The sequence below is a fragment of the Pseudopipra pipra genome, chromosome Z (genome assembly GCF_036250125.1).
Source record: "Pseudopipra pipra isolate bDixPip1 chromosome Z, bDixPip1.hap1, whole genome shotgun sequence".
NCBI classification, from domain to species: domain Eukaryota; kingdom Metazoa; phylum Chordata; class Aves; order Passeriformes; family Pipridae; genus Pseudopipra; species Pseudopipra pipra.
In genome coordinates, this window is record NC_087581.1 from 66,496,976 (window position 1) to 66,518,600 (window position 21,625).

The 21,625-nt window shown below is 40.6% G+C and overlaps 2 protein-coding genes across 6 annotated transcripts; one reads left to right on the forward strand and one right to left on the reverse strand.

Moving 5' to 3' along the window:
* The first annotated feature begins 1,017 nt into the window (after window positions 1-1,017).
* SMN2 (survival of motor neuron 2, centromeric) lies at window positions 1,018-6,405 on the forward strand. 5 transcript variants are annotated; one of them, XM_064640975.1, is made up of 10 exons: window positions 1,018-1,125; window positions 1,201-1,272; window positions 1,361-1,486; window positions 1,774-1,974; window positions 2,094-2,204; window positions 2,367-2,519; window positions 3,481-3,552; window positions 4,054-4,164; window positions 5,078-5,162; window positions 5,788-6,405. In XM_064640975.1, exons 1-9 carry the CDS (start codon window positions 1,087-1,089, stop codon window positions 5,132-5,134), a joined length of 942 nt encoding a protein of 313 aa, XP_064497045.1. In that variant the 5' UTR covers window positions 1,018-1,086; the 3' UTR covers window positions 5,135-5,162; window positions 5,788-6,405. The 5 variants fall into 5 exon arrangements, with proteins under 5 accessions (XP_064497045.1, XP_064497046.1, XP_064497047.1 ...); XM_064640976.1 differs by having other exon boundaries at window positions 5,792-6,405; XM_064640977.1 differs by lacking the exon at window positions 2,094-2,204.
* GTF2H2 (general transcription factor IIH subunit 2) lies at window positions 6,123-20,975 on the reverse strand. Its single transcript, XM_064640980.1, has 15 exons — window positions 20,719-20,975; window positions 20,547-20,624; window positions 19,619-19,655; window positions 18,906-18,992; window positions 18,021-18,071; window positions 17,507-17,561; window positions 16,523-16,628; window positions 15,504-15,594; window positions 15,259-15,346; window positions 14,593-14,700; window positions 13,341-13,404; window positions 12,356-12,459; window positions 10,417-10,519; window positions 10,087-10,126; window positions 6,123-9,680 (listed from the first exon to the last, which is right to left on the reverse strand). The coding sequence occupies exons 1-15, from the start codon at window positions 20,772-20,774 to the stop codon at window positions 9,561-9,563; spliced, it is 1,188 nt and encodes a 395-aa protein (XP_064497050.1). The 5' UTR covers window positions 20,775-20,975; the 3' UTR covers window positions 6,123-9,560.
* Window positions 20,976-21,625: the final 650 nt, after the last annotated feature.

Here is a 21,625-nt window from a genome sequence, read left to right on the forward strand (position 1 = left end):
TTGGGCTTTTATACCCGCACAGTCTAAAGGTGGGAAAGTTTGGAGGTCCTCAACTCCTGCTGTGTCTCAGTGTCTGGTCACCTGGCTGGCCCACAGGTACCTGTGGGCCTATTGCCCCCCTGGCCTATTGCCTGGGGCTTTCACCACCCAGAGCTTAACTTGTAGCTCAACTGCAGCTGCACACTGAGCTACCTGTGCTAAATGTGCTCCTCAGCAACTGTTTTCAATCTTAAAAGAGAGAACTTTGTGGCCTTTGCTTGTGTCAGTTCTATCCCATAGTGCATTTGCTGCTTGTTAACGGGTCCCTGACACAGTTTGAGGAAAGCTGGAAGGAAAACGTAGCTGGTTCTGGCATCATAATACCTACAGCTGGTGAGAAAATAAGCAAGTTCACAGAATTATTAGGGTTGGAAGGGACCTCTGGAGATCATCCAGTCCAACGCCCCTGCCAAGGCAGCATCACCTACAGCAGGTTATACAGGAATGTGTCCAGGTGGGATTTTAATGTCTCCAGAGAGGGAGACTCCATGACTTCCCTGGGCAGCCTGTTCCAGTGCTCTGCCACCCTCAGTGTAAAGAAGTTCTTCCTCATGTTGAGATGTAACTTCTCGTGGCTTAGTTTATGGCCTTTGCTCCTCATCCTGTCACTGGGCACCACCAAAAAGAGTCTGGCACCATCCTCTTGGCACCTGCCTTTGAGATACTTATATGCACTAATGAGATCCCCTCTCAGTCTTCTCTTCTCTGGGCTAAATAAGCCCAGCTCTCACAGTCTCTCCTAAGAGAGATGCTCCAGACCTCTAATCATCTTTCTGGTCCTTCGCTGGACCCTCTCCAACCTCTCCTTGTCTTTCTCGCACTGAGCAGCCCAGCACTGGATACAGCAGCGATTCCTCTGCTGCCTGCTACTCGGTTCAGACCTGCGGCGGTGCGTGTCCCCGCCCCGAGCCCGCTCCCGTCCCGTCCCCTCCCGGCGCGGGAGGCGGTGACCCATCCCGGCGGGCACCGCACACGGGAAGGGGCCGCGCCCGCCGCGGGACGCGGGGCCGGAACCGGGGCGCGTGCGCGTGCGCGGCGCGCGCGGCCATGGCGGACGCGGTGCTGTTCCGGCGCGGCACCGGGCAGGTGGGGAGCGCGGCGGGGGCGGGGGCGGGAGCGGGGCCGGACACCGCGCTGACCCTCCGTTCTGTGCCCTCCCAGAGCGACGACTCGGACATCTGGGACGACACGGCCCTCATCAAGGCCTACGACAAGGCGGTGGCCTCCTTCAAGGTAAGGGGGTCGGCGCGGCCGTGGCCGCACGCTGGGGCTGAGGCCGGTGGATTGGCGTTTATTGTTTTCCCCCTTTCTTTTACCGAAGAATGCCTTAAAGAATGGGGAGTGCTCGGAGCCTTCCGACAAGCAGGAGAAGTGCATGGTGATAAAGAGAAAAAACCATAAAAAGAACAGAAATAGAAAGAAGAGCAACACAGCGCCTTTGAAACAGGTCAGCTCGCCTGTACATGCGAGTCGTGCTTGTACTGCGTGTTGTACTTCTCTACGGTACTCAGAAGCAGCTTCTTCGCCTTGGGAGAAACATTTTGGGGTGGGGGTGATAATTTATAAACCTTACTTATACGTTACATTGAGCAATTCCACTAAATACAAAAAAACCCGCACTGTAGGTGGGTGTCACCTTTCTCGTGGCTGGGACAAAAAGTAATTTAGGAAAAGGCACCTTTTCTCTGATTGTCGGCGTAGGTATGGACACGCTTCTCTTGCTTCTGTTTGCAGTGGAAAGTTGGTGACAGGTGCAGTGCTGTTTGGTCTGAGGATGGTAGATGGTACCAGGCAACTATTGCCTCCATCAACCAGAAGAGAGGCACGTGCATTGTTACTTACACGGGATATGGAAATCAGGAGGAGCAGAACCTGTCTGATCTACTTCCTTCAGCCAGCGATGAAACAGTAAATGGGACGGGGAATTCTGGGGAGGTGAGGAACGCCTTTTGATTCTTTTGGAAAGAGAAAACGGGACAATCAGCTTCTCTTAGTATGTCTGGTGGCACTGCTGGTGTTCAGAGAGAATCGATACAGGATTCTGTTGTAAACAGACACAAGCTGATGGAAGGAATGAAAGTGTCCCTTTAGTTCTTGAACTCAGCATGGAAGAAAGGGAGGGGACAACAAGAAATTCACCAGTGAAAGATAACATAGCTCAAATGGTGAACAGATAAAGTTGTGAGATTATAAAATCATTCCTGAGTAGGACTGGGAGGGCTAGAGAGAGGGAAGGATGTGAATGGGACTTTCCAAGCCTTTTCACACAAACTGTTATCTGTGAACTCCTGTTTAGTGCATTTCCTAAAAATGTCTTGATCTTCTAGAATGAAAATGAGACTCCATATTCAACAGATGAGAGTGAAAAATCTTCCCAGTCACCTCGAAACAAAAACAACTGCACAAAAGCAAGATTCTCCCCTCAAAACCTGCGATTTCCTACACCACCACCACCACCACCAGTCCCAGGCCTGGGAAGAGTAAGCTCAACCTTATCTGAAATAATTCACATACCGCTGTTAAGCCTGGTATTGTAGTGAATACTGGGAGTATAGCATTATATTTATCATTTTGTAGAATTCAGTTGACAGCATTTTGGAAGGGATGTACAGATATGCATGTTAGAATCTGTTGGTTTGCCATTTTGTGATAATCTGGCTACAGCATAGCCCTTTTGCAGAGTTGCTGTCTAGTGAGGAAAGCCTTCTGCTGCCTAGGTAACACTTGCTTCACTGTTGCCATGTAACTTGGAAGAGGGAAGTTTTTTCCCTGGACTGTGCCAGTGCTGTTAATGATAGTGCGTCAAAACTGATGTCCACATGTCATAGAACCTTTAAGCTGTAGCTTCTCTACTGAATTATGAGAGATGGGATATTGATACACCCTTAAATTCTCCTGTGGTGTAGGAGTCTTAAGTAATACTGTAGTTGAACTCAGCATTATGTTTTCTAAATATTACTGTTTGGGCAAAATTTCTTTATAAGGTTTTATTTTATCTTTTTTCCTTCATATCAATAGATTTGTATCTAAGATCTTTTTTAAGACGTTCGCCAGTGTAATGTAATTTAGTCAGCTTGTGCCCCCAGCCACACAGGAGCAGAGAAATCATCTGTTTGCCTGTGTGCATATTAGATATGTTTCTTTCTGTGAGAGTGCAACGACTGACTTCCATTTAGGAAAAACTTTTTTAAAATGCCTGTATTAACTAGAGCCCCGTTTCAGCCCTGTTTACCTCAGTGACATGTGTAATGCAAGCTGTACTTTTCCAGTCATGGAATGTGCCACAGAAATAGCTACTGGGTGTATTTTCATTAAGTTGCTGGGGTGTGTTGCCTTAAATTTAAGGCATGTGAATTGCTTCACACAATTCTCCTAAGTAAAATCCTAATACTCCAATTTCCTTTTTAATTTGTACTGCTCCATTTTTTTTTTTCCATGTAGCCTGGATCAAAATGCAAGACACCACCATCATTTTTATCTTGCTGGCCGCCACCTTTCCCAGCAGGACCACCAGTAAGTGATGGGAGAATGAGAAAGAAAGGTGTTGGTGATCTCAGGTTTTCTCACTGAATGTGCTCACTGCCTGTGTTTTTAGAACACATTTGTTAGAGTCTGTATTTTTCAGGTGTGAGCACATTCAGTTACAAATATTGCAATAATGTAACGCACAAGGTCTGATTTGCACTCATTTTTGTGGCAGCGAAGCTGTTGGTAAGAATATCAAGGGGAAAATTATTTGAAGAAACTATACCTTAAATCAACAGGATTTCCCTGAAGCAGATAATATTCCCCCCTAATAACAATTTGTGTAAAAGCTACAGGAATCCTGTTTCTCCTAGGCTATGGAAATTACATATGTTCAGAAAGCATCATCTTATTCGACTCCTTTTCAGAGAACATATCAAGGATATGTTCCTATTTTCCAGTTTTATGTTTTAACCTTTTAGAATTGGTTGTTCTCTAACCTGGGATACACCCTATTGAAACGAAGACATTTCCTTTGTGATTTCTTAGTTGATTCCTCCTCCACCACCTATGAGGCCAGACTCTCCTGAGGATGACGAAGCATTGGGGAGCATGTTGATAGCCTGGTACATGAGTGGTTATCACACTGGATATTACCTGGTACGTGCCACTCTGGTTTTGAAGTGTTGTGTCATAATTTTGTGTTCCTGTTGCTGCTGCTGTTTGCAGCAAAAGGTTAGATAGGGAGGGGTGTTTTTTAGATCTCTTATACTAATCTACAATTGCTACATTTAAGGGTGTTTTGTATTGTATAAGTATTGTTGTCACTGAGTAGGAGTCACATGAATCAGCATATATATATATATATATATATATATATATATATAGTCAATGTTGTTGTAGTACTTTGTTCCACTGGAGGGGTTGGTTCCATGAGGTACTTTTACAACCACTGCCATATAGCCATTCTGAAACAAACAGTTCTGGTTTTGTAGCCAGGTGGAGTTAATATGTTTATTATTCAGTAGTCTTCTATGTATTTTCTTTGAGTGGTAGTATCACATTTAAGATCAGATTTGGCATTTCTGCAGAGACTTTTTGTAAGTATTTGTTTCATCTGGTTGTGGAGGCCCAGCAGAAGCTGTCAGCATAGTTGTGAAAATCTGTGACTTGTATTATTGATTCATATTTTCCTCTGTACACTTATGGAGAAAGAAAATGATGTCAAGAGTTGCATTGAGGAAGCTGGAAAGGGAGGGGTGGATGCCATAGGATATCTTCAAAAGACTAGTTTGGGACTTTCTTGTTTCAGATTATATGTAATTGTGGATTGCTTTAATCTACTTACAATTGAACAAGAAATTATTCTGTAGAGCAGTTGATTATAAAGAACTTTGTAGTTTGACCTCTCTCCTTTTTTTAAACTGCCTGTTCTGCTTTCCACGGAGAGTTAAAAGCTATTCGTGATTTGCGAAGGACCGAAAAAGATTGTTGGGAAATATTTTTGTTCTGCAACTAAAGTTTTTATTTCCATGTTAGCAAAACCAAGATTTTCCTAAACTGTATCCTGTAGGGTTTAAAACAAAGTCGAATGGAAGCAGCGCTGGAGAGACAGACGCATGCGAAATGACCGAATGTCATCGTTGTTCTGAAGGACTGTAAGTATCACAACTTTGCGGTAAATGAAAATCCACTTGTTTTGAATTCTCTTCAAAATCCCATGAGCTTTGGGACCTCCATCTGCTCTTACAGCTCTCTACAAAGACTGCTTCTGCCAGTGTTAATCCCTTCTTTGCTTAGCAGCTGTGGAATAGTATTTTCTCAGCTAAAATGAAGGAAAGTATTTATTGCTCTGATGACAGTTTTAACTGCAGTATCTCTCTTCATCAGGATTAACAGTACATCTTATTTGAATTATGAATAGTTAGTAGTGGGCTGTTTTGGAAACAAAGGGTTGTAAGTGAAATGCAGTTTTTTCATTTGTGTTTCCTTACATAGCCAGTAGATGTGTAGCTAAACTGTTTCCAGGACAAGATCAACATTTCAGTTTGATATTATCGAGCAGTTCTCTTCTCATTACTTCAGTGCCCATGCTTTTATTTGAAATACTTTCTTCAGAATTCTGCTGTGTATTGTTCACTTCCTTATAAAACAAAACTATATTCTCTTCAGGACTTGTTTTCTGATTTTCCTTGACAACGTGTAATTTCTCTGTAGTTGAGTAATTCTTGTGTGTTTAAAGGAAAAAGCTATTCTATACTAATTTTTGCTTCTTTTTTTAAGCCAGGTACAAATCTTTCCCACTGAGAGGTGTATGTCACTGTATCACCAACTGATGGTTGATGGTGAAGAACAGAATTCTATCAAGACAATTAGTCATGTTTTCTTAACACTGAGCTGCCCCTGTTAATGAGTAAACAAATACCTTCAGTAACTTCATTTACTGAAGTAAGTAAATGTACATTGTTAGTAAACGTACATTGAAATGAGCCATTTCTTTAAGCCCTCCAGTAAAGTGTATTTAGCAAGGACTGCAGCAACAAAGTATTTCTTACTTCCCTGAGACAATTTCAAGTTTTCTTACCACATGATAGATTTAACCTTTTTGATCCCACGTGATAGATTTCATTTATCTCTCATCCTAACACCTCTTGTATTCCTCAGACGTTTTGTCTGAATGACAGCACCAGAACCATTGATTATGGAATATTCTTTTACAAAAGAGAGAGCTGTGGCAGCGATGTGTTACAGTGCCCACTGTAACGGCCCGGAAAACTGTACTGTCATATTAACAGAGACATCTTATGGGTCTGATTAGAATCATGAATATGACAGCTTTATTCAGAAAGACTAATTTCTTGTTTCAAGTGCTTGTTAATAAAGTTCTACTTTTCAAACTTTGTGGTTTGTTTTGAGGTGGTTTTATTTTTAGCTTCTGTAGACCTTTATTGTTTGGATGAATGGCTGGAATATATCAGGAAGTCTTGCTGTGTTGCCTTTTCCTGAGTACCATTACTAAAAATAAATTAGAAAAAGCATACTCTCTGAAATGTAATGCTAATTATGGACAGGTTGCATCACTTACCATGTAGGGCTGAATTCTAGTCTACAATTCTACTCTTGCAGAGCAGAGGCTGTAGGCACAAAACTAGGCAGTAATTTAGTTAATGCCAGTGATTTGCTTTTCAGGGAAATACAGGCCTCAACTTTACTGCGTTCACTTCCTCCTCCTACTGTGGTCAAGTGTCAGAGAGAATCAGTTTTCCCACAAATTAAGAAAAAAGATAAAAACGTAATCATAACTTAGCTAAGCTACTCTGAAGGTGTTTTCTTCATTGTCTAGCTGAAGTAAATTAAGATTGATTGCAGTGATGCAAAGCTTCTAAATCATCTGTTCAGCAACTGTTCATTGCTGAAGAGGCACAACTGCCCTCTCCCTTCCATGGAGTGCAGTCCTTTAATAGGGTGCTCCAGCATGGGTCCTCCACAAGGTCACAAGTTCTGCCAGCAAACCTGCTCCAGAAAGGACTCTTCTCTCCATAGGGCCATAGATCCTGCCAGAAGCTTGCTACAGGTGCAGGCTCTCCATGGGGTCACAGCCTCCTTCGATCATCCACCTGCTCCTCTTGTCGACTCCTCTTTTACTCATATTTTAATATATTATTAGCACTTCCAGTCTTGGATATTAGTTATGATCATCATTACAGATGGCAACTGTTATTCCCACAAGGAAAGTATAAAGTGGAAGGGAAGTGAAGGCACTCACCTTTCTGAAGTCCCCTGCACTCCCATCGGCAGCACACTCCAGTCTTGAACTTACTGCCGCAGTTGTGTCCTCAATCCCACCACGGAATATTTTGGTCTTTTGTCTCTTCCTCAACGCTTTATGTCCAAAACCTTTTACACAACATCTTCAAGAACTACCAAGAATTTCTAACAGGCCTGCTAATAACCTCACTGACTAACTTATCTTGTGGCAGATCCAGTAAATAGGGATATAACGAGAATTAAGAAGGTTGGAGCTTCCCAGAAGCAAAGAAGACCTGACAGCCAGTGAATGCCAGAAAAAGAGAACAGGTGATGGGAAAATTCCCTCCATGCTGTTTTAAATACACAGTACACAGCTGAAATTCTTCATGCATCAGAGAAATACTGCCCCAGCAGCGATTTCTCAGGAGCTGGTTTGAACTGCTCTTCCAACGAGAATGGTAGAAAAGTACAAACCAAATTATTGCTGTGACCACAAGCAGGTAATGGAGTATAGGCCCACAACTTCATACACAGCTTTTGCTTTCAGAAATAGAAGCTGTGTGGGAGTATGTTATTTTGGTATCTAGTAAGAGAAAAAGCTAGAATGGATTTGAAGTGTTCAGACAAAACCTTTTTTTCCATTAAGAAGTGCTGAATGCAAAGATGAAAATATTACCAGAAAAAACTGTCTCAAGACACTGTCACCAGCATCAGAATATCTAAGAGCCAGCTGCTCAGGGCATTAGTTTGGCTTGGAATGGCCTCCTAGACCCCACTAAACCCCAGGGCTATGTCCTTTTTCTGCTAGTTTTTAAGGACACTCTTACAGTAATAGGCATAGCACAAAGGCTTTATAGGGATTGTTTGACTAAGCACAAAATGAAATGCAGGTGAACAATCATTTTTCTGCCAACACAAGAGAATGACTGCCTTCTATCCAGCCTGCAGGCGTAAATGGTAGAAAAAGCACAGAAAGAGCTACGTTCACAATTGAGAATTTTCATATTTAACAGACTTTAAAACTGCCTGTGAGAGCTGAAATGTAGTGTGCATTGTTTGTATGTGGTGAGCGTGAAAAACAGGGAACTAACTTAAGATAGAGGTTCAATTTTTTTGCTTGTTTGCAGTTTTAAGACTCAGTCATTATACTGCCATTTCTAACCTGACAACAAAGCTCATCCTTTAAAAAAATCAAGTCATATTTCATATACATCCAGAGTAACTCAGTCACTGATGTGTTTACAATCATAAGATGACAAGAAAACCAGGTATGACCTACTGCTTCAGACACTGCACCTGTAACCTCTTCCTGAGGTGTAGCACATGACAAGAGTTTTGCGTTAGTCTCAATTCTATTCTTTTGATGTTCAGATAAGACCACACGCTTCCCCTTCTCCACCCACCTTACTGTCTGTTGCTCTGGGGGTTTAGCCCAGGAGAGAAGAAAATGTGTAGTTCTGTCAATTCACTGAAGCCTCAGAACCAAATAGCATCTCTCTTCAATACTGAGCCCATCTGTCCTAGTTAGGACAGCTGAGACCAGTTCATCACTGGATGGGTGTAACCCAAAACTGTGTATTCTATAGCCTTCCATGCCATTTCCCAGAAACTGTTATCAATGAACCATTTACACTATCTGGCCACAGAGCCTGACTCCTCAGGCTATAAACTAGGTGTTAAGAGGCCTGTGAGATAGGAGTTGTTCTTGTCCTCACACCCATTGAGGAGCCCCCTGCCCTGAGGGAGGTACTGAGCATTCCTGCCTGAACTGGAGGATATATAATCTGGGAGTCTTGGGACCTTTTTAACCACTCGTGGGATCCAGAGGGAGACTGCAGGCCACCACTCTCAACCAGACTGAGACCACCACTCTCGACCGGACTGCAACCACCACTCTTGACCAGACTGCAGCAGAACTCTCACCAACAGGTTTTCCCCTCTCCTTTTACTTTGGACTCAGGGGGCCCAAAGAACACCACTCTGTTCATGCCCCAGGGTGCTGGGTTATATATTTGGGTTTTGTGGGTTAAAACCAATTGTTTGTCTGTATAATTGTACTTATTGTATTATTTTATTAAATTGTTATTCTGATTTATAATCGCTCTTTTGAGTTGAGTTCATTTCCCCTGCTGGTTTACCTTTAAACCAGCACATCATCCGTCTTTAACCATATTGTTGTTCTGAGATGTGTCAGTTAAAATAATGTCTGAATAAACAAAACTGTCTGAATGAAAAAAAAAAATGTCTGAACAAAAAAAATTCATGCAAGAGTGACATAAATAAAACAATTTCTCAAAGACATGGTGTCATATAGATATGGGAGCAGGATGCTCGTGAATACAGCCAGGACAGCAGTGCAGAGAATCATGGACAAACAGGTCGCATTCCACACAAAATGCATTCTGACACACTTTACATATGTAAACCTGTGTGGAAAGGATAGAAAAACAAGTCAAATTTTAAAAAATTATCACCATCATAGCACTGCAGTAGGGCAGCAGTTGTGTCATGAAGACAGTAAACAGACTGTGTTGCTAACATCACTGAAACTCTGAAACACTGAACTTAAAGTTTCTAACAGCAAGTATATCCACAGGGCTGAGCTCAGGTCATTGTAGATGCTTCCACATGGCTAAGAGTGGAAGCTTCTTTATGCAGCTTCCCACACTTTTATAGACTTTGCAGTCTAAAAAACGTGGCTCTTTATCACAGAACACCAGTTAACCATGACATAAACATCCACGAATATTTTCGTGGTCTTAAGATGACTAAAGGATCACCTCTGCTTCTCAAACCCTCAATGCAAATTCCAATTCAGCTCAACATACTCACATTTTGATCTTTCATTTCTCCCTGACAGCCTTGACAATACCTGAAAGCAAAACTGTGTTATTTTAACTGAAAAAAGAGTCAATCAGTGTTTAAAAAATATCTTATACATAGCAACAATTCATGGCAATTATTTCAGCTATTCAACTGAACTCATAGATATAACTGTTGATGGGAACTACAAATATTTCTTAATGCCAGAGGTGCCCAAAACTACACAAACATTCAGTGTCTCCATCAGCAAAGTAGCTGCTGCCAGCTATTCTTACTTTGGTGACAAAAAAATTACAGGATCCACAAGTAAACTCATTATCATAAATATGATTTGCATACCGTTCCCCCTTGTATTCTTCCAGTGGAACTTCCTGAAAAGCATCCAAAGGAAACAAGTGATGGTATGACCGAGCCAGGTGAGGTGCAGACACTAGTGTAAGACCTGAAAATAAAGAGACATCAAAATTATTACAAGAGAGAACTTACTGAAAAGCTTTTCTGTAAAAAATACAGTCAAAAGGAAAACAAAAATATTTTAAATTACTCAGTGGTTCCAAGCTTTCAGGAATTTAAAAAATTAAAATTATTTGTTCTGTTAGCTTCTAAAAGCCAAAGCTGTAATCCTTTCCAGATTTAAATCCAAACATAAAGAACAAGCAAATTACTCAAATTTCTACTGAAAATGCTTAACTCTGTCCTTAGAAGTACATTTACAATGCATAGTGGTCAAGTTAGGAAGCTCCTCTTTGGCAAGGATGGCTCTGCTGTATCACATCACTAAAATGCCCTACTCCAGCCTCCTGTAATACTGCCAAAAGCACACCACAGTCCTGTTTCAGCTAACACAGGTCTGCTGGTTTTAACAGTTAATTTTCTTCACACTAACAACCAAATGGCTGTTTTGGATTTGTTCTGGGAATAGGATTGTTTTCCTTACTGCTGAGCAGTGCTTGCACAGAGCCAAGGCCCTTTCTGCTTCTCACCCGACCAGTGAGTAGGACTGGGGGGGCACACGGAGTTGGGAGGGGAAACAGCCAGCATGCCAGTCAATCCCCCAACAGAAGAAAGGGATAACCCACATTACATGGCATCATGCTCAGCCTATAAAGCTGGATGAAGGTGAAAAGGGGAGAACATTCAGAGAGATGCTATTTATCTTCTCCCCTCACTGTTACCCATGATGGAGCCCTGCTTTCCTGGAGATTCTGCCAATGGGAAGTGGTGAATTAATTACTTATTTTGCTTGCCTCGCATGTACAGCTTTTCCTGTATATATTACACTGTCTTATCTCAACCCACGATTTTCTCACTTTTAATCTTCCAGTTGCCTCCCCCATCCCACCAGGGAGGAGGGACTGAGTGGCTGTGTGGGGCTGAGTTGCCAGCTGGGGTCAGACCACGAGAACAGGTTAGCTGGGGCTTGGGCTGGCACAAACATCTCCACCACTCATTCACATGCAGTGTAAGCATCTGAGCTCTTGTTCTGCCTGATCCCTGCAGCTGTGGAGAATCCACTGCTGATACAGGATTTCTCTTTTACACTATTCCCTTGCTGGAACCCAACTCATGAAAAACGTGAAATTAAAATAGGATAAAGTGACCCAAAACTGTAATTATTTCATCCTCTTGCCAGATACACACGTCTTGGTAATACCTATCACATTTTAGTCATATGCCAGTAGAAGCTAACAGGAGAGCACCACTCACGGTATTAATACTATAAAACATGCTAATCCTCCCTCCCACCCTCACTAAGGGCAGGAGGGGGAGGAATCATTGGTTGCACAGTCCATTAACATTTGCAAGACCGAAGGGCTTCCATTTACAACTCTACAGCCTGTCATGTCACTGTGCAGCCTGCCCTTGGGGCCTACTTGGAAATCTTCCATTCACATACTCCTGGAGGTGGGAGGTCTTCTGCCTTTTTACTCCAAAGCATTCTATCTCCACAGCCTTGCACTGAGGAGCCTGGAACATTGGTGTGTCTGTTAAATCTGGATTCTTGAGAAATTACCATTCACATATGGATCACCCTTCTTCCCTGCTTTGCTTTAGGGTTTTTAGTTTATAACATTACACCAGGGGATATGATACAGGTTTCCTGTTGCAGGTATATCCTGAAACATCCCTCGTATGAAGTTGGCATCCCAGGTCACAGGAATGCAGGACCCTAAAAGCAGAGCTGCTTTTAATTCCTACGTATAATCGAATTTTTCTACCCCTTAACTCTCTTACCACTAACTCCTACTTCATCCACTCGCCTCTTCTTGCTACTTACCACAGATTTTGCATTCCACAGGAAGCTCACAGTATTTGGCTCTGCACTGGGGACAAAAATACCCACCCAGTGTGAGACTGGGCTCACTGTTGTTTTCCAATTGCCTACAGTAGAAAGAAACAATTCAGTACCTAAGAGGTAACACCATACTACTACATTAACTACAAATATTACACAGTTTTCACAACAAATAATTTTAAAAGTTTCAGTAGATTGCACGCAACAGTTCCATGTCTGTCAGAAAGCATCTGACACAAAGAGGTATCAGTAACCACATTTTTCCACAAGAACAGAACAAAGACCAAATTTTCTCACATAAAGGTGCCAATGTATCTTTAAAAAGTAAAGTTATGAGTGACAACTGCATTGCTATTCCTACTTTGGCACAAAAATATTCTATATTGACTGTAAACTGCATGGTAGTGTACTTATTCTTTCAAACAGCAGACACTGTTTCCTTCTGAGAATTCAGGCTCCCATATCAGCCCTGAAAACTATGATTCTTTTCATTAAGAAGAGCTCAGGTACAGTAATCAAATAAGGCCTATATTTTAAGCTTCCCTTTAAAGTTACATTAGGAAATACATAAAAAAGTACTTTATTCAGATAATACCCTTCATCCTAATAATTATCTTTTATAATGATAATAATACCTAAATGAAGAACTGCACATAAAATTGGCAGTAATTACTTTAGCACCTTGTAGCACCCTTTTGCCCTAATCATTGTATAACACAACTAAGCACCATTTACCATCTTCCAAAAATTTAAATGCAAAGTTTAAAAAGCATATTTAACAGAGGTAACTGTGGTCACACACAGGATGTGCAAATGAAAATAAAATATCTGCTGAGAAGTCACAAGACATTGCTTGCTATTTTTTCATGTTATTTTGCAATATTTTCACTGTAAAGATTTTCTAAATATATGACTAATTGATACTGAATTCTTATCAGCTCACTGAATTCTGATTAACTCTACTTACACCATGCTAAAGGAAGGCTTTGCATCCTGATCAGACAGGGAAGCAATAGTATGCTGAGGAAAACCTGAAGAGAAGAACAGCCCATATTAACAATTTTACACATGCACGTAATGTGTCAGTCTCATACTGCAGTGGAGAAGTTCAAAGACTATTCTAAATATTAAGGCCTATCTCCTTGTTTGTTATTACAGTAGAAATAATACACTCTTACTAGGTATCAAATTCTCCCTAAAGGTCTCTACCTACATTCACATATCCCTCAGCATACTTTCCCCAACTGAAAAAATGTCTTTTTATAGACTTTGTATTAACTGAAGCTCCTGGAACCCCACTTCTGAAGAACAGTGAAAAAGAAAACTATATGCAGTGGTAGGAAAGCAGAATGAGCACCACACGAATGTTCACTTAAACAATGGTTTCTAATTAAGGGGAAATATTTTTATATATGCAGACACCAAGCCTATATTCACCTTCCAAGTGCAGTATACAACAGATGACACTACAGCATTTTATGGAGACTGTAACAGACACCTTTCTTTCTACCACTTATTTTTTACAGCTCATGAGAAATGGACAGTTGGCTCTCCCAACTGCTCCTCAGGCTTTACCTATAACAAGTAAACCTCTTCAGTATTTATATCTACACATAAAAATACATACATGTCTCTCTGTGAAAGGGGTGGGTGAAAGTGAGAACTCAATGCTCTACTTTGTGGCATTATAGTTCCTATTTTGGTTTAACTCCAAGCTTAAATTTATTGAGAAACACATCAGGAGAAGAAAAGGCACCTAATCTACTTGCTGAAAGAACACCACAACAGTGCTCCTCACAAATATGTACTACATGGCTAAACATATGGCTCTTACAATCAATTAATAGTTACGACAGTTGCCTTCTGCAGGGAAAAAATAGGGAGAAACAAAATAATTTTTCATCCTTCATTTCTAAGTAGTACATTTATAACAATCACTCTACAAGCAATATCATTCCACTTTATTATTCCCAACTTCTGATGAGTAATTTCTCTTTTTTAATTGTTAGTTTTATTTAAAGCTGACTACTTTGCAGGAACAACATCAAGAAAACTTGTATTTCTTTAGCAAAATACAAGTCAAAATAAAAAAAAAAAAACAATTCTGCAATGTCTTTATTAAGCTTATTACTATTTGTAAGGCTTTAACACAGAAGATGCAAAGAAGTAAAAAGACAGAGCAGATCTTGTGCTCGGAGTTTAACAAAACTGTACCATACCCATTCGAATAAGGGAACACTCAGAACTCGAACTGGCAGGTGGAGGACTAACATGATGCATCAGCAGTTCCTTAAAATGACTTTCATCTAAAATCACGTGGTATGTTCCTGTCGCAAAGAAATAAATGCCTTACTTGCAGGTTATGAGCAGCTGAGAATACAAACATACACTCCAAATAACAGAAAACAAATTAAGTAGAAAAAGTAATTTATCCAAACCTGTTCCTAAAAACTAGCCCTGCTAATGCTACTGAAACTGACAAGTTGTGAATTTGGTAACACCAGAATGTTAAATTAGACATGAAGGCCCATAGCTTTTTTCCCCGACATTACACTGTAGTAATGATATTGTAAAAGTTACCACTGCAGCAATTAATATTAACATGTTACATTGCTTAAGTTCCACATCACATAGCTTAATACGTGGAACAGTAGTTTTGAAAATATATCTATTTCTTCTCTCTAGAGCTGCAGCTACCAGCTCACAATAATTTCACTTGCTACTGTGTATTTCATAGATTTGGGAAACCCTTGAATTTTCTGCCAGCACAATGGAAAATATTCATCCTTAAATATCAAAATGCATTAATGAATTTATAAAACAGTTACTTAATTTTGATTTTAAACCTGTGTTAGTAATATAACTACTGAACTTCAGATACATACCACCAGTTTCTCGGGCAAGTACTGTACAGACTCGAACTTCAGCACTTAGGCCGATGACAGATACTCTGATCTTAACTGCTTTTAAACACTTCAAATAGAAAAAGAAAGCATACTCAAATTCATGTGCAGAACAAAAACTAGCAAAAAGTCTTAAATGAAAATTAATTGGTGATGACACTGCAGTTGTCTGTTTTTACTCTAATAGCTTGGATGTTCAATGCAGTAGTCAAACTACAATTCTGTACCTTAATTAAATCATAGATGTTGGCTGGATCACATGTCGTCAGGCTGCTGAAGACTACCAAAATCTCTCTGCTTGTATGTCCTGGCATGTGCCTAAGGAAAGTACATAGTTAATTTACTGCTGCACACTAAGCTACTTGGATGATAATGTCTACAAGGACTTTAATGCACTGAAGTCATAAGATGATACAATATGAAGTCCTCTACAAATTCTAATATGATCCTTCTCTGAGCACCAGAATTTCACCTTCCATAAGCCAAACCTTTCCAGTACTTGACTGTGTAGTTGTTATCTAATTGTTTGCTCTAATGAATCCCTTATCCACACTCTCACAGGTAAAATTTACCTTCAAACTAGCAACACTACAGCAAGTCTTCTGACTTCTTAAAATAAAAATTTATAGGTGTAAATTCATTACTCTTAACTACTTTTGGTTCTTAGTTGCAAACTCTCTTCCAGTTAGTCATTCAAATAGTTTTTTATGACACTGACTATTAACTTTGTTCTGTAAGTGTTTCTAGCCATAATCTTTCGTTCCGTCTTCCAAACTGGGATGCATCTCAACATCTCACACAGCAAAAAAATTGTTTTAAATCTATCCTACCTGAAAATTTATCTTTCTAAAGAAAGCCAAAACTCCCACAAGATTACTGTGACTCAATGCTGCTTCTTTGTCTGTTCTCTCATCATTAACCCCTAACTCTGTCCTTTCCCATACCTCAGCCCTCCAGTAAAAAAAAAATTGTCTTTCATCACAATATCTACATACAATCATCTACTTGGTTTTAAAATACTGTTGCATTTTATAAGCAGCACATCTCTAAATACAAGCACCTCGTGTTAAAAAATCAACTTCTGCACTACCAGCATATTTAACTTCTTATTTGCATTGTAAGAGAACATAATTAAAAACTCAAGTCAGCATGATGCAAGATGCTCCTCCGAAAAAAATTCTGTCTCTGCCTCTCAAAAAATTCACAATCATTAAGAAAATAAAAAAACCTCCAGGTAAATACTAACTTTAAAGTCTGCATGGCCAAATTTAGGGAATTATATAGAGAAGGCTCTCCACTGCAGTTCATATCCACTGCTTTCTTCAGAGCAGTTACGTGCTTTTTTGAGTTTCCTGCAAGTGAAAAAAAATCCCAAGCAATTCAATTGATACAACAAGTTAAAAGAATTGAAATATTTAAAGTACATATGCAATGAAGTGTACCTTTACGACAAGTTTTCAAACTGTGACAAAAAAACTGTCTATTTTTCGTTCGAAACTGATGTGCCAATCAGAATGCAGAAAACAATAAAACAATGTATTAACAGAAAGACATTTACTCTACAGGCACCCAGTTGTTAGAAACTTTAAGAAGTCAACAAAATAAAATCACTGTTGTGTATCATTAAGTGGTCAACAAAAGTGCAAAGTGTCTCACAAAGTGTTTCAGCAAAAAAAGAGTTTAGTTTCTTCTGTTATCCTCAAAGAACTGTTCAAAGATTGATTCATCCTCAATTTCCTCAATGAAGTCTGCTTTATCTCTGAAGCCACAGAGATTGCTGTAACAGCAGGCAGGAACCAAAGAAACCTTGCTTTTAACATCTGATCAGGTCTCACCAGACACACAGGTGTCATAACATACAAAATCAACAAACCGGGTAGAAAATTAACTATAGGGGAAACAAATCATGTTTTAGCTGCAATCTGGACAAGACTATGGCAAAAAGCACACAGTGCCACAACTAGATCAGAACAGATCAAAATAAAGACTATGGTTTCAGACGATTTGCAATAATTAATCTTTTAAAAATATGTTAACATCACTTCCAGCAGCGTATCAGGTAGAACTTGTAACATCAATGAAATAGACAAAAACATCTCCAATTAAAAAAAAAAACAAAACCAACCAAAAAAACCCCAACCAAACAAAACAACAAAAAAACCAACTAAACAAAAAACAAACAAATAAGCAAACAAACAAAAACCCACAAAACCCAAAACTAACTCCCTACCTGAGAGTTCTGTCATTTTTTCAGCTCTTTTACTCTTGGTTACAATTAAGCCAATCTGGAAAAGGAAAAAAAAATAGTCAAAAATTTTCTTACCAAGTTTTAAAAGAGGATGATTTATATTTTTGCTATATTTTGCCTAATACTTCTTTATGGATCAGAATTACTTAACCATACAAGTCTATACAAGTGTTCTTGTAACTGTAACAACAGCAGCCCAATGTGATGCATCAGTTAATACAAACTGTATATTTCCAGTACTTTTGCACAAAAAGAAATCTTTGAAAAATCCAAGTGCCTGAAAAAAATATAATCAGGTCTTCTATGTCAGAATTGACGCTAGAAATAAGAGAACAGACAGGTTCTTATATTCATTAGCTCAGGCAGAAACAAGAGTTTCACTAGATAGGATGGGAAGGTACACATAAACAGAGAACAGTTTACTAGATACTGTTAAAACTAAAACTACCTTCTAAAATAGCTTTCTATTACTTATTTCTTGCATGGTTGTACATACCTGACTAATGGGATTTTGGTCAAAGTACTCTTCAACAAAATATTCCAGTAACTACAAAGAAAAGTTAAGACTGTTAAGAACTAATTGCAGTTTTTTTCCCCATGCATTAAATAGGTGATATTTGCAAAACATCTAGTACCATTAATGGAAAAAAAAAGCTGAGGAAAACGAAACAAGAGAATGAGACATTCTTTTCTATTCTTCTTTCACCCCAGCCCTTCTCCTTCATCCCATGTTACCAATGCAATGCAAATTTCAGAAACTTGTCCCCTTTTTACTTTATTCACGTCATATGTTCAAGTTCCAGATTCCCAGTGGTTCAAATGCAGGTTTCCAACACATCACAGAGCATCAATCTGTACAAAATCACCAAAACCCAGGATTTCATGCTTCAGTGTTATTAGGGAAGACCATATAGTACAATATGTACAGTTCAAGTCCCCCATGCCTGAAACACCAATCCAATTCAAGTCCTGACTAACACTCTTTCAAATCAGAATTCATAAAAAAAAAAACCAACTGCAAGAAAAAAAATACAAACAATTATAGATGTGCAATGAAAACATGTCTGTTTTTCTTTCATCCCCTTATTATGGGCAACAATTAATTTCCACATACTTTTCATAAAGCGTCTTTCCCCAATATATCCTTATAAAGTGCTTTTACTGTACAGAAGTACATGTGCATGGCAAAATAGTGTCACATTATTCAAAAAACAGGAAAATAACAGACTAGCAAGAGAATCAAGAGAGAAAAAAGCAGGGATGATAGGAAAGATGAGGCTATGCACAGACAGGAGACTGCAATTCTTTTAAATGCAAAATGTAACTGGGTTTATAAAGGAACAGTGGCTTAGTAAGGGAACATTTTTGAGTCCAGAAATACCTTTAAAGTGCAAGTAAGTCTGTTCGGTTTTAAGTCTTGGTCCTCCATCGTTCTTGATCCATCAACAACCACATAAAGGTGACGCATCTGCATTTCCACCATAAGTGAAAATCACTCACAGAATACATACTGAACTGAATTCCTTATTCCATTTACTTAAAAAAGCCACTAATTCCTCCCTCAAACTGGGAAAATTCAGAATATTGAGCCATGCAATCAACATCAACTGAAAAAGTAACACATTTGTCTACTCTTCCTTCAAAATGAAAAAAAACAACCCCAAAGCACCTCTCTTGGAGAATGCACACTGCTCTTTTCCTCTCACAATAAGCTGCAATACATGCACAGCTGGAACCTTCATGTTTTCATCTGAAGAACTTAGTGCTGGACTAAAGCAACCTTGTTATTTACAAGCCGTTTCAGTTACACCCGTTTTTCACATGAAGGGAAATGGACAGTGCGAGTACACATGCTCCCACTGCAAAACACACCCCGTGTGCCAAACCTCTGAACTCCACCTCTGAATGCTCATGCTGCACATTCACCCTGCCAGTGAACAAAGAATGCTTAAAAAAAAAAAATAAAACTGGTGGGAAACACAAGGTTTGGTCTCAAGCACGTTAGGTCTGTGTCTTTCACACTGTCTTTCAGTGCAGGAACACCAGCTCTAGTCAAGTAGCTTTGGACCGAAGAGAGCGAAGACATCAAGATACCATTCCAAGTCGAACTTGTCCATGGTGTTCATAGAGTCTAACAAAACACAGAAGGATTTAAGTAAGAGGCAAGTGAAGAAATGGCTCCTAAACCAAAAGCCCAAACCAAATCCTAAACTGGACTTCTGCCAAATATGCAGCAGTAACAAACTGCAGACACTTATTTACACTGAAAAATCCCACAACTCAGCCACAGACCTCTCCTCTCTCTCAGAAAACAAATAAAAACTATTTGTTACAACCAGGTTTAACGAAGCTTTAAAATTTTATCCAAATTTGAATGTTTTAACATAACTTAAAATAAAGCAGAAGTTAGATTTTTTTTCTGGCAATTTTTCTGAAATTTGAAATGGAAATCTGGTCCCATGATACCAAACGCCAGCTTCTGTTGTGATAGGACAAAGGGCAATGTTTTTAACTAAACCAGAGTGGGTTTAGATTAGATATAAAGATGTTTTTATGATGGGGGTGGTGAGGCACTGGCACAGGTTGCCCACAGAAGCTGAGAAGTTGTAGACACCTCATGTCTGGAAGTTTTTAAGACCAGTAGCCTGGTCTAGTGGGAGGTGTTGCCCATAGCAGCCAGGTTGGTACTGGATGAACTTTTTAAGGTCTTTTCCAACCCAAACCATTCTATGATTCTATGATTTGTGTATTAAAAAAAGTGCTGGAGGATTTCTCTAAGCTGTGCAGATTGCAAGTGCAGTGCTCTGCACCGCGGTCCATCAGATCAAGACCTCCAGCTTGCATACACCTGGGGTATCCAGCCTGCACACACAGTGCTTAGATTAAAGTTAAAAGTTCGTTTTACAATTTCTCACAGCACAATAAGCAGTAGACAGGAAGCATGAAGGGGTAAGGACACAAAAGCCCACTTTCAGTATGATCAAGCCAGGGCTATCTGCAGGCTTGTGGCCACGAAAAGTACCTTTTCCTCTTTGCCTTGAAGAGGATATCATCGATGGTTGCTTTCAACGACCCGGATTCGTCTTCTTTAAGAATTTCCCTACGCAAAGCAGAGTGTTAGCGAGCGGAAGGGAGATTTTTCTCTCCTCTTTCGCCAGAAATAGGGTGAGGGAGGGGAACGGGGACGAACACACCATGTTCTTTCGTAGCCTCCTTCCCAGCGCTTGGTCCGCTCGGGTTCGTCATCCATCTCCGCGGCGGGCTGAGGCGGCTTGGGGGGCCTGACGGGAGACGAAGGGGGCTCGGGGGGCGGAGGGGAGCCGAGCGGAGGGCTGGGGGCAGACGAGGGGTGCTGAAGGCACTCCGGAGGCCGAGGGGAGCCGGGGCCGCCGCCAGGCCCCGCCGTCCCGGACACGCCCGCCCTCCTTCGCCTCGGTGCGCCGCCAAACCCTCCCGGCCGCCGCCCGGGCCGCCGAGCGAGCGTTCCGGGGGCGCTCCGTTGTGTTTTCCGCGCCACCTCCAGAGAACTCCCCTTAAGTCGTGGGGAGGATGAGGGCGTAGGGAAAACGCCTCACGGAGACATCGCTCGTGCGGGCGCCAGGCCCCGGCGGTGGTGTTTGTGTGAGGTGCCCCCTCGTTCACCTCTCGGAGTCATGGCACCGTCTGGGTTTACCTGTATTTCTGTAATTAACTGAAACAATTCTAGTAATTAACAGAAGAACCCAAGAGCCTGGGAAGGCCATGCTGTAGCACTGAATTTTAACACGGTTATGCTCGTAGGCCAGTTAACTAAAGCAGCTGTCTACCGCCCTGGTATAGCAAAAGCAAACACTTTCAGGCACTTTGATGTTACATGTTTATGTTTTGCATCTACCTAAAATAATTCTGAGCATCCATCTGATGTCACCAAGAGTTTCCATTTCGTTAGCATCCCAGTAAGGGTTAGGTCAGAGCCAGCTGAGCTAAGTGCTGACTGCTCTGCAGGGCAACCAAAACTCTAGGGATACAGTGGAAATGTGCCAAGATTGGGCTTCACCTCTTCAATTACAGGAAAAAGTGCTGAGTATCCGTTCCTAAGGGGGAGAGGGGTGCGTCACTCTG